The sequence below is a fragment of the Pseudonaja textilis genome, chromosome 2, assembly GCF_049901715.1.
Source record: "Pseudonaja textilis isolate UNSWEBS1 chromosome 2, rPseTex1.2, whole genome shotgun sequence".
Taxonomy (NCBI): Eukaryota; Metazoa; Chordata; class Lepidosauria; order Squamata; family Elapidae; genus Pseudonaja; species Pseudonaja textilis.
Window position 1 is genome coordinate 87,960,479 of NC_141991.1, and position 15,374 is coordinate 87,975,852.

The window sequence follows — 15,374 nt, forward strand, 5'->3', positions numbered from 1 at the left end:
TTCTATACTATCTCCTGGTCGATGACAAGAATAAATTTCCTGATATTTCTTAAAACTTTTTTGAATCTAAGTGGCAAATAGATAAGCATGGAATATAGGTGCCTTTTAGGCTATGAGTATAGCAATGAGAAGGTGTCAAACTAAAGGTATCTACGGCTGAGTTCTTTTCTCTCTTCCTTGAATCAACAGAGCACTATTCTAGCATGTCATTTGATGTTATCTGTGACAGTTTCAGGCACGTCTCTATTCCCAGTCCGTACTAGTCACTTGATGTTCGTTCATAGTAAGGAGTGCCTAGCAGATTTTAGATTGCCTTGAAGCTGCCCTTGGGCATTGTTGGAATTGAGGGGATGGGGTGGAGAATGTTGCTTAAGCATTGCTAAAACAAATGACTTAAGCTGATCTTACTCATGGGCTTGAGATATAATGAATGCAAGATCATGGGGCCATGATACAAGAGATGCTAAGTCATCTATGATAGGGTTAGTTAAGACAAAGCCTAGAACACGTAAATCTATATTTGTGATATTTGACTTACTCTTTGATTCTTAAAAGTAAGCTACATTGCCAGAGAAAATTTTTGACTGTGTGCATATAGAAAAAAATAAGTGTATACTACTCCCTAATGTGAGAAGTATATAAATATAGTCTTCAGTGTATGACCACTCACTTAATAGCCATTCATAGTTACTTCAGTGTAGGAAAGAGAGCTTTATGGTCCATAAAATATGTAAAACATTGAACTATCCCCCTACACCTCCCCACAGTAATGTGAACTGCATGTCAGGCACTTGGCAACTAACTTGCATTTAGGATCTGTTGTTAGGTGCCCCCTGATCAAGGGTGGGCTTCTATTGGTTCTGTCCACCTCTGTAGAACCGGTTGCTCCAAACTGGTTCTATGTCTGCTGCTGTTTTGGCCCACCCACCCGCCCGGATTCTTACCTGACCTTTATTTCCTGCTTTTTCAACTTCAGCTGCTTTGTGCAACACAGCTGCAGTTGAAAAAGCAGGAAAAGGGGGGCTTTTCCAAACGCAGCACTGCTCAGCTGTCCGGGCAGCTCAGCAGGTTGTAAATTGCACTTGCGTGACTCGCACATGCACGTGTGACGCTAATAGACAGAACTGGTAGTTATACCAGTCGGATCCCATCCCTGCCCGTGATCACGTGATTACCATGTGCAATCTTATCTGCTGGCTTCCCCAGAAAATCAATGGGGAAGCCTGTAGGGAAGGCTGCAAGTGGAGGTTACAGAGGAGAGGGGAAATCCTTCAACAGACTGCATGAACAGAGCTGAAATTTTTAGGATTTCAGTTCCATACCTTTAGCTGCCCCCTCACCCCACCCCACCCCGTTCCCTCCCAAAGGATTTTCCTTCTGTGAAAGGAAGGCAGGGGAAATCCTTCATTCAGTGTATTTCAGGAATATTTGAGAGCATAAGAGATGCTTTCTGGGAGGATTTCAGCTTTGTGGGAGCTAAGGTTCTCTCGGTAAGCTACTCTTCAGCTGTGTTTTGTCTTAGTTTGATGTATCAAGTCCTTATATAACAGCAAGCCCAGATTTGTCATAGGGACAGGTATCCCAAGGGATCCTGTCTCTATTTTGGATGTGCACTTCACATTTTATATATTTCTGTCCTCCAGTAATGCTGGATTGCAGCTTGTAACAATTCCAGTCCTATAAGCAGCAATTGCAGAGATTCAACCTCCATGCAGCTAAAAAGTCTGGATAAAAGAAATCTGCACAATATTTCATTTGATATATCCTCAAGAATCAAAGACTAATTATCTCCTATTTGGGGGATTTTCCACTTTTTAAAAGACATATTCTCTCCTGCCTTACCAAAAATACTAGCTTTGGCTAAATACAGTAAGATGAGGTGACATTTGTTATGGAATTCCAGAAGTGTTTAGATTCAGTTAGTAGAGGGTGGAGAAAGAGCCTTATCATCTTTACTTATTAAATACTTGCTTAGAAAATTAAAGCTGTTTTTAATCTATTTCTTCTTCTTCAGGTGGGCCAGCTCCTCTCTTGAGAACCAAACAGAGCTAACTCATGTGTTATATGATGAAGTCCCCTATGAGAAGGTGGAGGTAGCAAAAATATTATCCTATTTTCTTTCTTTTTAAAAATTTCCTTGACATCACTATTCTTGTAGCTTCATATGACCCTCCCTTCCCGGTTGCTTGGCAACTTGTAGAGAACTGTTCCTAGGCAGAAATAGTAGGAAAAGCTGTTTCCACAGTCTGGGGAAAAACTGGATTTCTTAATGATACCTCCATGGTAATGCTCTTTATGACCTTACAATTGTTTTTGCTCTCCTGTTTCCTTTGTGCAGTCAGAAAAATCAGGGTGGCCATCAGGATCTCAGGTGAAGCGCCATGGCTCTTCTTGCAGTGAGAAATCACGTCGTATAGATCCACAAGTTAAAGTCAAGCGTCATGCATCAAGTAGGTTGGATTTATCTGTCATATATTTGGCATAATGCCCTGGATCAACCAACTAAGAAAGAGGGAATGGGGGGAGGGGAGAGGGATTTGTCAGAAACGCCCCGTTCCTAAAATTTTATTTAAAAAAAAAATCCAGCTGCATAGCACAACATATCGAAGCACAGAACTGGTTCCTTGTTCAATGTTTCTGCTTTTGTCATAAGATTTGATTGCATATGACTTGTAGTCTGCTTCTTAATGACCAAGGATTGCTTATGTCTCTGATAATGTAAGAATCCCAATGTGCAGGCCTGGCGAACATCCTTATAAACTTAAGTTAATGCTGTATTTTCCCTTTTTATAGAGTCCCCTTCTTACTTGGGATGCAGTCTTGAAATGGCAGAGTGTAAATGAGAGTCCTAATTTTCTATTTGCAATTTCCTGCCATGGCTGTAAGAATGCTGCAATGAGCAAAGTCCGCCTGGAAATTCCTGGGCTGCAATATGATCCTCTGAAATTTGGCCTATGAGGACGGTGCTGTCCAGGCGTACTGCCACAGGCATTTTCTTAATAGCTAAAATTATTTTACCAAGGGTGCTAGGCTACGCTACAGTTGTAACAAACTCATTAATAATTCACTTATCAAGTGCTAGAAATATCGGTAATGAGCAATATCTGGAAAACAAGGGAGTTATATTGGAAGCACGAGAGTTAACTGATGACACTTTTTGGTTTGGTTTAATTTGAGTTTTAAATGGGGAATTGTGTCTCTTTGAGCTTGGTCAGCCTCATTCGCTTTCTTTGCTGCTAAAACAGAGGTCCCCTCAAGAACCTGTCTGTTGTGTATGTATGTATTGTACAGATGCCAATAATTACAAATATGGAAAGAACCGGGCTGAGGAAGATGCTCGGAGGTTCCTAACAGAGAAAGATAAGCTGGAAAAGGAGAAGGCGTCCATTAGAAATGAGCTTATTGAGCTGCGTAAGGAAAAACGGGAACTACGGGAGGCCATGAAGAGCAAAACAGGTACAGTCCTGCTTCAAGGCAAGGGCAGTGAGGAGGCAGTGCCTTTTCTATTGTCCACATTATAAAAGCTGAAATTTCAAAATTCAAGGTCCAGTAAGTTTATGGAAATGGGGTTTTTTTTTGTTCAGTATGCAATAGGTAAGAAGATCTACATCTAAGTCTCTCCCCTGACTTCTAGAAGATTTTCTTCATTGTCAGTTGGCAGATATTTCTGTTTGAAACTGTGCAGCTCAGAGTTGCACCCCACTTGCTATGACCTCCCCAAAACCACCTGTGCTCTTTGCCTCCCTCACTTTGAGGGATCAATGAGTTAGCCTTGCTGTGACAGTCTGTTGATAAAGAAGAAACGGCATCAGGTGATTTCCTGCAAAAGATTACAAGTAATCCTTACCATCATTTCTTCAGCAACCATTCAAAGTTATGACAGGGACTTACAATGGCCCTTCAGAGTTCCAGGTATTACAACATCCCTGCGGTCCTAAGATTGAAATTTCTGGTGTCTTCTGGCTTCCCACAAGCAGAGTCAATGGGAAAGCCGGCAGGAAGTTGAAAATCATGATCACGTAAGCTCCTCACTTAATTGCCCCCACACAATCCTTGTTTAACAATGGCTAACCAAGACTAAGCAATCCAGTCACATGATATCATGCTTACAACCACATCAGTGAGAGTTCCCAATCCCAGTTGCCCTTGTAACCTGAGATCTACCTGTACCTCCACATTATTAGATGGTAGAGCATGCTTTTAGGCTTTGCATCTCATTCCTTCCCACTTAATGCTAGGTACATAGTTAATATCTCTTCAATCTGCCAAATCCACACAGCTTCAAATTGATCACTGAAATGATTCCTGCCTTCCAGAAATGAAAGCTCAGGTACTCCACCTACTGGAAAAACCATGCTTTCCATTTAAAAATATAAATACTATTCCTAAGGTATCTGAAAACTTGGACGGTAGAGGACAGTAAAATCTATTATATGTAGTCCTTGATTTATGACTATAAATAAGACATAAGACATAAGAATTTATTTGTCATTACACTTGCAAGCGGGTGCAACGAAATGAGGTGCTCTTCTACAAGTAAAACTGGACAACACCATTGAAAGAAAAATAAAACTAAACACAACAAACCATACAATAATCTCTATACAATTTAAAAATGTAAATACCCCATTACTCTCAGCCATTAAATTCCACAAAAGTCTTATGACCCTGCATTCAAACTCAAAACTGCACTTGGATAAAAACTGTTCTTAAATCTAGTCGTCCTTGTTCTTAATACCCTGAATCTCCTTCTCGATGGTAATAGTTCAAAGACCTGATGTCCCGGATGAGAGGAGTCATTCAATATATTAAATATCTTCCTCTTACATCTATTCCTATACAGTTCTTCCAAAGAGGGGAGTGAGCAGCCAATGATGTTTTGAGCCATCTTAATCACCCTCTGAATTGCCTTTTTCTCTGCCACTGTGCAATGAGCCCAAACTTTTTGTTGTGAAGCAAGACATTTGTTAAGTGAATATTGTCCCATGTTACAATCTTTCTTGTCACAGTTGTTAAATGAATCACTGCAATTGTTAAGTTAGTAACACAGTTGTTAAGTGAATCTGGCTTCCCTAATGACCCCGAGGTCACAAAAGGTGACCACATGTCCCAGGGTCAAGTTGCCAAGTGTATAAATTTTGATCATGTGAGCATGGGAATACAATGGTTGTGAAATGGTTGTGAAAAACAGTCATAAGTCACTTTTTCAGTGCCATTGTAACTTCAACCGGTCACTAAATGAACTTTTAATTCAAGGATTACCTCTACCATAGCTTTTTCCAGGGCACTTCTATACCATTATTGCTACTGCTGATTTCAAATTGCACCTGTGCAGATTTTAAAATAAAAGATTGCATGATTATTTTCAGTGCTCTAGGCTGATACCGAATAATAGGCTAAGAAATTATCACAGATCTTGTCACAGAATTAGGATTAAAAGAAATCCATAAATATTTCTCACCCAAGCACAATGAAAAGGTGAAGAAAAAAATATACTCCCTATATCCATTATAAACACACAGACCCAGAACATTTTTTAAAAAAGCTATCATGAAATGAAGAAAAAGTAGGAAGAGAAATAACACCAGGAAAATACAACCACAAACTATTTTCCTAGAACAAAGAGTATAAACAATCAACAAAGTTTTTAATCTTCTGTTTTTTCAGCTCTTATCATCAGTGTGACAAGAATACATTTCATTTTTATTTTCATGTAGTATTGTAATACTTACAGGTGAAACTCAAAAAATTAGAATATTGTGCAAAAGTTCATTTATTTCAGTAATGCAACTTGAAAGGTGAAACTAATATATGAGGTAGACTCATTACATGCAAAGCAAGATAGTTCAAGCCTTGATGTGTCATAATTGAGATGATTATGGCTTACAGCTCATGAAAACCCCAAATCCACAATCTCAGAAAATTAGAATATTGTGAAAAGGTTCAATATTCTAGGCTCAAAGTGTCCCACTCTAATCAGCTAATTAAGCCATAACACCTGCAAAGGGTTCCTGAGCCTTTAAATGATCTCTCAGTCTGGTTCAGTAGAAATCACAATCATGGGAAAGACTGCTGACCTGACAGGTGTGCAGAAAACCATCATTGACATTTGGGAAGTTGGATGTTCCCAAAGTGCTGTATCAAATCACCTTAATAGAAAGTTATGTGGAAGGGAAACGTGTGGAAAAAAAAGGTGCACAAGCAGCAGGGATGACCGCAGCCTAGAGAGGATTCTCAGGAAAAGGCCATTCAAAAGTGTTGGGGACTGGAGTCAGTGGATCAAGAGCCACCACACACAGACGGATCCTGGACATGGGCTTCAAATGTCATATTCCTCTTGTCAAGCCGCTCCTGAACAACAAACAACATCAGATGCGTCTTACCTGGGCTAAAGAAAACAGAACTGGTCTGTTGCTCAGTGGTCCAAAGTCCTCTTTTCTGATGAGAGCAGCTTTTGCATCTCATTTAGAAACCAAGGACCCAGAGTGTGGAGGAAGAATGGAGAGGCACGCCCTGCAAGATGCTTGAAGTCCAGTGTGAAGTTTCCACAGTCTGTGTTGATTTGGGGAGCCATGTCATCTGCTGGTGTTGGTCCACTGTGCTTCATTAAGTCCAGGGTCAACACAGCCGTCTACCAGGAGATTTTGGAGCACTTCATGCTTCCTTCCACAGATGAGCTTTTATGGGGGATGCTGACTTCATTTTCCAGCAGGACTTGGCACCTGCCCACACTGCCAAAAGCACCAAAACCTGGTTCAATGACCGTGGGATTACTGTACTTGATTGGCCAGCAAACTCGCCTGACCTGAACCCCATAGAGAATCTATGGGGCATTGCCAAGAGAAAGATGAGAGACATGAGACCAAACAATGCAGAAGAGCTGAAGGCCGCTATTGAAGCATCCTGGTCTTCCATACCACCTCAGGAGTGCCACAGACTGATAGTTTCCATGCCATGCCGCATTGAGGCAGTAATTGCTGCAAAAGGGGCCCAGACCAAGTACTAAGTACATTTGCATGTTTATACTTTTCAGAGGTCTGATATTGTTTTATGTACAATCCTTGTTTTATTGATTGCATGTAATATTCTAATTTTCTGAGATTGTGGATTTGGGGTTTTCATGAGCTGTAAGACATAATCATCACAATTATGACAAATCACAGCTTGAACTATCTTGCTTTGCATGTAATGAGTCTATCTCATATATTAGTTTCATCTTTTAAGTTGCATTACTGAAATAAATGAACTTTTGCACAATATTCTAATTTTTTGAGTTTCACCTGTAGTCTTCTTTGACAATCACTTTTATTCTCTCTCCCTTCTTCTAAGTTTAAAACCATATGTGGTAATTCTGGGCTCACTTACAACCAAGAGATTAAATGCAACATCTAGCCCAGTATTCTGCTGGGCCCATGAAATTCAGAGCTAGAAATCAAATGGAGTAGATTTATCCTCCAGGAAATGGGGAACAATTTTTGACCACTTACATTCTAGATCATTTCTTTATATTGTGATTTTCTGTATAAATCACAATTCACAGCTGTATGTTAATCTTGAACTTTGTTAGCTGCACTGAAGAACCATTTTGGAAAGACATACGAACTCTAGAATCTGCATGGTTTCATTCGTTTCATTCAGGTTTTGCTTCGTGTAAGATACCCTGAGGTAAGATGCGCAGCGAACAAATTTAATAATAAACAAATCTGTGTTGGTAACAGGGAAAGACTTGAAGGAGCTCGAACAGCATGTTTCAGCCTTAGAGGAGCAGTGCAAAGCAAATGAGGCAAGACGGGTAGACCTAGAAATCAAGCTGACAGAAGTGAAAGACCAGTTGAAGCAGTCACTAGCAGGAGGGCCAGCTCTGGGTCTAACTGTAAACACCAAGCCTGAAAACAAGGTAAAGAAATATCTGTTGGCTTTTCCAGCCTCATATTATAGCCATTTCAATATGATAAGTAACCTATGTAAGGACAGAACAAAAATGATGACAGTCATGAAAATACTACAACTGTTTGTTTTGCTGGAGGCAACTATTTGAAAGATCATGCCTTCTTGTGTCATTTTCTCCATTGAAATAAATCCATTGTATCCAACCTCATAATTGAATATTTAACTGTGCACTTATTGTGCATCAATAAAACCAAAGTGTCTTTAGATTCTGAGTCTTTCCACTGAAGGAGAAACAAAAGGCATGGTGTGAATTTATAAATGTGAATAACTCTTATTTTGAATCATTTCCTACATCACTTACCTGTAAATCTACAGTTTATTTTGTTAGGGTTTATACTTTACTGAATATTTTTTAATCGACAAGTTTCTGCAGTAAGCACCTGCCTTTGTTAGACTTGTTTATTACAGCGTGGTTAGTGAGAGGAATTGCAAGAAGTTTGAAGAAGACATAGAGTACACGTGGGTCTTCTTTCGTCTCTTCAAACACTGCCCCAAAATTATTGCAAGGTGATATTGCCCTCTGAACTTTCAGGAGGTGCAACATCTTAATAGAATAACAGAGTTGGAAAGGATCTTGGAGGTCTTCTAGTCCAGCCCACTGCTTAGGCAGGAAACGCTATACCATTTCAGACAAATGGCTGTCCAATCTCTTCTTAAAAACTTCCAGTGTTGGAGCATTCACAACTCCTGGAGGTCATTCCACTGGTTAATTGTTCTAGTTGTCAGGAAATTTCTCCTTAGTTCTAGATTGCTTCTCTCCTTGATTAGTTTCCATCCATTGCTTCTTGTCCTGCTATCAGATGCTTTGGAGAATAGCTTGATTCCCTCTTCTTTGTGGCAACTCCTGAGATATAGGAACACTACCATGTCATCCCTAGGCCTTCTTTTCTTAAACTAGACATACGAGACATAAACTAGACATCTTAGATGAATCTGATTTTCTCAGACATCTCTCTGGAAGAGAGAAGTTAGGTGGCCCCTGGGGAAACAAGCAAAAACCACAATAGTTGAAACTAGATATATCATTTTAGAGTGCTTATAGAAAGAGTAAGCCAAGATATTCCATGATGGACAAAGCATCCAAGAAAGTGCTACTGGCTTGTTAGAAGAGCAAGCATGGGATAAGATATCAAGACATACTTTGAATGCACAGAAAAGAATGAAAATTATTCTTTTCATTTCACTCCTTTATTTGTGTCAGAAAAAGAGTATCAGAAGGTACCCTTTTCTGGGGGAGTCAAGTAATAATGACCATAGACTATTAAATATAAAACACATAATAATTGTAAAATCAAAACAGCTGATTAATAGTATTCATTTAATAAATCTTTGCATGATAAAGGGGGGAAAGTTTCTTTCTGATGTTAAACAAGATTTTAAAAAGCATGTGTCAGACAAATCTCCCTAAGGAAACTATTCTAAAGATAGCTTAACCTAGTACATCCTAACTGAGAAGGCTGTCCCTACTTACCAGGCCTTAAAAGGTAGAGACAGCTTTTGTCACTGGTCAATTTATGTTGGAGAAGTAATTCTTTCCATTCCTAATTTTCTTCACAGAGATAAACAGTGCCTAGTGAGTAACTCCTTGGAATAATAAGCATCTGTCTTCTTCCAGTCTTCAACAAAGTTATCCAAATATTTTGAGATTAAAACATTCTGATCCTGAACATTCTCCAGAGATCAGAACAGCCTGGTTGGCTCTCTTCCAATTGGGAACAAGCTGTTCCAAGGTCATCGTGGCACTCCAGGATTGGATCATTTTGACTTTGAAATGGCACACCTATATGGCCTTAACTATTTCTTATATTACTTGCCTTTTTACAGGACACTGTTACCCAGCCAAATGGAAGTCCCCCAGAGCATTTGGTCCCAGTTAACTGTGCATCAGAAATGAGGAAGCGAAGCCCCTCTCTCCTTCCTGCCAACAAAGGAACTGTGTTGCAGAAAGCAAAGGTATGGAGTCCATCTTCATATAATAATTTCAGCCCTTTCCTTCTCCAAAAATTTCAAACTCCTTCTGTTATCTCCCTTTCAGATAACCTATTGCTTCCTGCTAGTTTATAAATAGCTTCATGCAGATATCTATTCTGCTGCCCCTATCCCACTACTGCCCTGACTCTATTGGGAAATGGGTACATAGAATGGCTTCCCTCACCTTCTTTCTTTTCCAAGATGAGTTTTTCAACTTGTTCCAGAAATGCTGGCCATAGTTAGTAGAGAATTTAGATAAAGGACCAAGGATCAACCTTCCTCCAGCCAGGTTAAGTGAGTTATGTCTGCGAAAGAGATTGAAGAGTAGGTATGTAAGGTGCCCTCTTGTTTCCCACCACACCAAAAAATAGCCAATCTTAAGTTTGGGTCTAGAGGAGCTAAGTGGGGTGATGTCTCTTAATTTCCTTCAGCTCCTCCAGCCTCAATGTTTCTGATTTCATAGCTTCAGAATGATTACAACAAGCAACTTACTCCATTGTCAGGTCTTTTGGCCTAGTTACAGACCTGCTCACTGGTTATAGTCAAAGCCCATAACACCAAGTGAGGCCATTGTCTCAGGCAACTGTTGCTAGGGGATTGGAAACAAGACAGCTGGGTTTGCCTTCTTTTGAAATGAAATTCAGACGCTGGCCCTGTCAGCTCTACACATCAAATGGAAGGATGCCGTCTTGCCTTTTGCCCATAGTGCAGCTATGTTAGGGACATAGTGCAGCTAAGTTAGGGCCAATCCTGGCAGAGATTGCTGACTTTTTGTGGCAAGGCAAAAAATATACGATCTCTTTATGGAGGTTAGGACATTTCTATAATAGAAAATATATAGTAAATATTTGATCACAAATTTTGGTGAGAATGCTGTTGGTAAAAAAGCAAGTTACAAAAGTCTCTAAAGAATTCCTCAAGCAGCATCCAAAGGATATTGGAGGAGCAACATTTATCCTGGATACATAAGTGTGCCTCACTAAATTTTGCCTCCCTTATGAAAAGTTCAGCTAGAGCCAAGATATCAACTCTGGCTTCAGGACTCAATTTCCTCATTCCTTTCTTCAATTTATTCAAGCATGGATATCTCCTTTGTAACTCAGTAGCCCACAATGTTGTTTCCCCTTTTCCCTACCTTTTTTCTCTCCTAGGAATGGGAAATGAAGAAAACATAAAGGATCTCTGGGCCTTCATCCCTGAGGTGAACTCCTCTCAGATACAGGGACGCCCTTGAGAAAGGCTAAAGCACCACAAGAGTCTTTCACCGTGCAAAGAAATTGCAGAATGCTGAGGGACTTGGTTCCTCCACAGTGAGAGCAACCAATTTCCACTAAATGAAGGATTAACAAGCAGAAGAGCTTTTGAAAACTGGCATGGGTAACAGGGAGGGAGGGGGCATTGGGAAGCAGGGTGGGGGAAGAGAAATCTTTTCAAGGATTTGTTTGTGTGTGTGTGTGTGTCCTTAGAGTACTCTTTTTTGAGTGGCCTAAGGGGAGCAACTCAGTAGGGTTGGCCTGCCAAGCATCTGGACTGACCCTTTTGCTTTTGATAATAAAGCAACCAGAGAACAGATATTTTCTGATGGGGATGATGGTGGTGGTGGTGAAGTTGTTCGGAGATCCTCATTCAGAAAAAAAATCATTTAAAACCTTGGACAAATCTTGTTGCAACTTCTCACACGGGAAGCCAAATGAACATCCCTCAGTGCTAGGAAATGAGGCATGTGGAAGTGCCTTAATCAGTCCTCATGGAGGATATTATTTGAGCCCCCAATTCTGTCAGCCTGATTCAATTCTCCTTTTTTTTCCGCCAAACCACACCAGGGCAGCAACTGTTAAGTAATGAGGGCACAATAGAGTCCCACACACAGAGAAGAACTAGTCAAAATGATGTTTTTAACTGAGGACTGCCAATTAGGAATATTGTCAGTCTCTGTGTGTGTGTGTGTTTCTCACTCTCTCTCTCTCTCTGCTATTTAAGATGTTTAATGTGTTAAATAAAATCAGTAATGGTTAGGACATGGAAAGTTTTCTGGGTTTGGTTTGACCCAAGAGAGATTATGGCATCCTGCCTCAATTATTTGTATAATTCCTTTCCATTTTTTTCTATATAATCCAGTTTGTAATGAGAAAGAACAGTGAAGAAGTTGATGCCTATAGCAAGAGAATCAGCTTTTGCAAATGTATATAAATTGCTCCAGAGCATTATCTTAAAAGGTGCTACCTCTGGTCAATGGGACTGCTGCTGAAGGACTTCCCCCCATAAATCAGTCGCTGGAAGATGTTGTTTGTTCATAATATAAGTTATCTTCTACTCCCATTTCCAATAAAAATTCTTATTTTAGGGAACAGTGGACAAGTTCATTTTACATTCGTTTTGCACTACATGGAGGTTCAACTGTCTTAATAAGCGTAAGGTCTCTGGTCAGTTTTAGGCTTACTAATTCCTGGAAGATGTGAAGAAAACTGAAACTGGAGCACAACCTGAAGAGGAGACCTCAAGGAAAACCCCAACCAATGTCTACAATTACCTTCGTGTTGTGCTATTCCAACAGACCAGAAGATATAGTGGTTTGTCTTTCATTCACAAACATTAAGTGAATAGGTGCTTTTTTTCTTTCTGGATGCATAGTGTGACATATCTTTGATTATTTAAGAACTATCTGCACTGTAACATCTGGATCCTCTATACCACTGTCTTTCAATAAAATATGATCTCTGTGCAGAACAGTATGTATTCAGTTTTTCTTCAAACGGTTAGGGCAATGTTGGGTTGCAAAACCATACACTGCATCAGTCTTCCCCAATTTTGTACTTTCCAGATCTACTTGATCTGTTCCCTTAATTCACCATAAACCCTTTCACTGGTCATGCTAGGAGATGCTTATGGGAGTAGATCTAACATCTTTGAAGGCACCAAGTTGGAGAACACAAAACCAAAACTACAGTTCCATCACAGATCCATCACTTAAAGCAAAATTTAAGTTTGGTGTCTTAGGGAAAGTGCTTAGCTAGAAACCAGGAGATTGTGAGTTCTAGTCCTGCCTTACGTATGAACACCAGTAGTGACTTTGAGCCAGTTACTCTCTTTCAGCCCATCCTGCCCCATAGGGTTGTTATTATGGAGAAAATAGGAAGGAGAATTAGGTGTGATTGCTGCTTGACGTGGGATAAAAATCCAATGATCAATCTCCATAGGGAAATAATGAACATGTTAGTTATTTCCTTTTGCTTTTTGGGACACAGAACAGCTGAAAGCATTTACACAATTATCTTGACTCAATTATGCCATCTAGTACTTGCTTTTAAAATCAATTTTCTATAATAAAGTTCCTTGGGATCTAAAATTGGAAAGAGGAAAATTGGAATTTTTAAAATAGCCCAAGAATTTATCACAGAACTATAATTATTCCTAGATTCACAGATAATAGTATTATCTTTGGCTGAGAGAGATTAAGTAATATTTTCATTATCTGCTGGGAAGACATCCCACATTTACTACAACAGAACCTACTTTTTATAAATATATGCAACTTCAAGATGTCACATTGGTTATATAAATTTGCTGCCTTAGGTGTTCAGCTGGTAAACAAATGGAGAAAAGGACTCCTGCCTGTCCCCTGTGATGCTTCTCCAGATCTTTTGCTCTAATCAGCATTTTTTTTTTTGGGGGGGCTGCTACTCTGCCAGCAGTAGCAGCAGCTCTCAAATACAGCAAAGCAGTGGCACAAGAGAGTTCCTGGGTCACAGAAATGGGCAAAGAGGGGTGAACTGGCAATTGCTTTAGTTAATGTACTGACAAAATCTACTGAGAACCACTAGGGAATAGAATGTGAACCCACCTTTTCAAATAACACTGTAAATTTAGTGGTTTCTCCAATGAACTTTATTAATGCTCTCAATTCCAAATGGCTCTGAGCAGCTTACATCAAGCAACAAAAAAAACATTAAAGCAATTACAATAAAACTATTGGTATATACCCATATGGCACCACTCTGTGTGCATTGGTCAATGTTCACTGTTCCCAAATGCTTAAGAGCCATGTCTTATCTACTACAGTGATTCTGAATTGGTAGAACATGTTCTTCGTGCTGGATTCAAAAGGAGTCTAGGTTAAACATATTACAGTAAATCAGTGATATTTCCAGGCTTAATATAAATTATATGTACAGCACCCATATGATTTTTCAGATGGGTGGTGTTTTTTCCTCCTTGGGGAAAAATGGGCATTTTATAAGAGGCATGGTGGAGCCCAGGTACCTTGATAAGAATGGATGCCTCTTAAGATAACAGTTGAGAATTGGTCTACTAGAATATGGGTCAACAACATTCTTGGCAACTGAATAGGGAACACAGTGGTGCTAGGCTGCTAGATACCAACATCTTCTGACACTATATTGCCTATCCAGGTCTCCTGAACACTTGCTTCAGTTAGAATACTGCTCTAATTATATTTATGATGCCTGAATAGCTGACTTTTTCAGAGACAATACAGCAGCTCTACAAAGGGAGGTCTTCTTGCACTGAGATAGTTTATATATGGTGTGTGTGTGTGTATATATGTGTGTGTGTGTGTGTGGATAGATAGATAGATAGATAGATAGATAGATAGATAGATAGATAGATAGATAGATAGATAGATAGATAGATGAGATAGTTTAGATATTCAGTGAGATCTGAAATCACAAAGAACTGAAGTTGGATCTAATGGGTCAACCATTACAACAGTAGGTCTAGTGTAGATTATAAACTAAGCCTATTGCATCTGGGCTGCAATACTTCCAAATGGCAACAGAGAAACCCGATTGCCATCCTAAGATCGTCGGAATTTTTGCACTTCAAGTATTAGTCGTAAGTCACAGAGGACAGTCAGAGCCGAGAAAAAACGGACGCACACCCGCAACAGCGGAACTTGCTGAAACCGGGTAGTTGATTCAGCTCCGCTGAGTCTTATGACTGCGAGGCATAATCACTTCCTCCTCCTAAAAAGTGTGCCCTTAAATGTTAATTTCTTCGACAACCTATAATTGACATATTAATTATTGGCGCAAGAAACAATTTTTAGGGTGTTTCAAAAACGAAGGGAGCCGAAAAGGGTTCGCAGAATAAGAACAATTCACAATGAGCTACAACGATGGCGGAACAAGGGAAGTATTACAACCGATCCAGCTGGAAGACGCCCGTGCTTGGGCTGGAAGATGAAACATACCCAGTAATATTTCTGCCTGCTAACATCTTACAGCTAACCTCCTCCTTCGGCCTAATAAAATTCCCTCCTTCCCAACGAAGTTCCCGCCCTTTTAAGGGCAGAGCGTTCTCGTAGCACGCGAGGCCTGGCGGGAGCCTCAGTCCGGGCTTTAATCGAGCGCGCAGTGGCTGCCGGTTGTTGTAGTCGGCCGAGGGTTTTGCTTTTCTCCCGTGACCGCCTGGGAAGCCGCGGGTCCGTTTCGCTC

At 40.0% G+C, this 15,374-nt stretch overlaps 1 protein-coding gene across 3 annotated transcripts in view; it reads left to right on the plus strand.

The window, feature by feature from the left end:
* Window positions 1–12,648, plus strand: part of AFAP1L1 (actin filament associated protein 1 like 1) — an 89,910-nt gene extending 77,262 nt beyond the window's left edge. For all 3 annotated transcript variants that reach the window (XM_026696369.2, XM_087924539.1, XM_087924538.1), the window contains exons 14-19: window positions 2,015–2,093; window positions 2,339–2,450; window positions 3,292–3,456; window positions 7,719–7,897; window positions 9,775–9,903; window positions 11,073–12,648. In XM_026696369.2, the coding sequence (XP_026552154.2) occupies window positions 2,015–2,093; window positions 2,339–2,450; window positions 3,292–3,456; window positions 7,719–7,897; window positions 9,775–9,903; window positions 11,073–11,096 (688 nt within the window). In that variant the 3' untranslated portion in view covers window positions 11,097–12,648. The remainder of the gene's footprint in view (window positions 1–2,014; window positions 2,094–2,338; window positions 2,451–3,291; window positions 3,457–7,718; window positions 7,898–9,774; window positions 9,904–11,072) is intronic.
* Window positions 12,649–15,374: the final 2,726 nt, after the last annotated feature.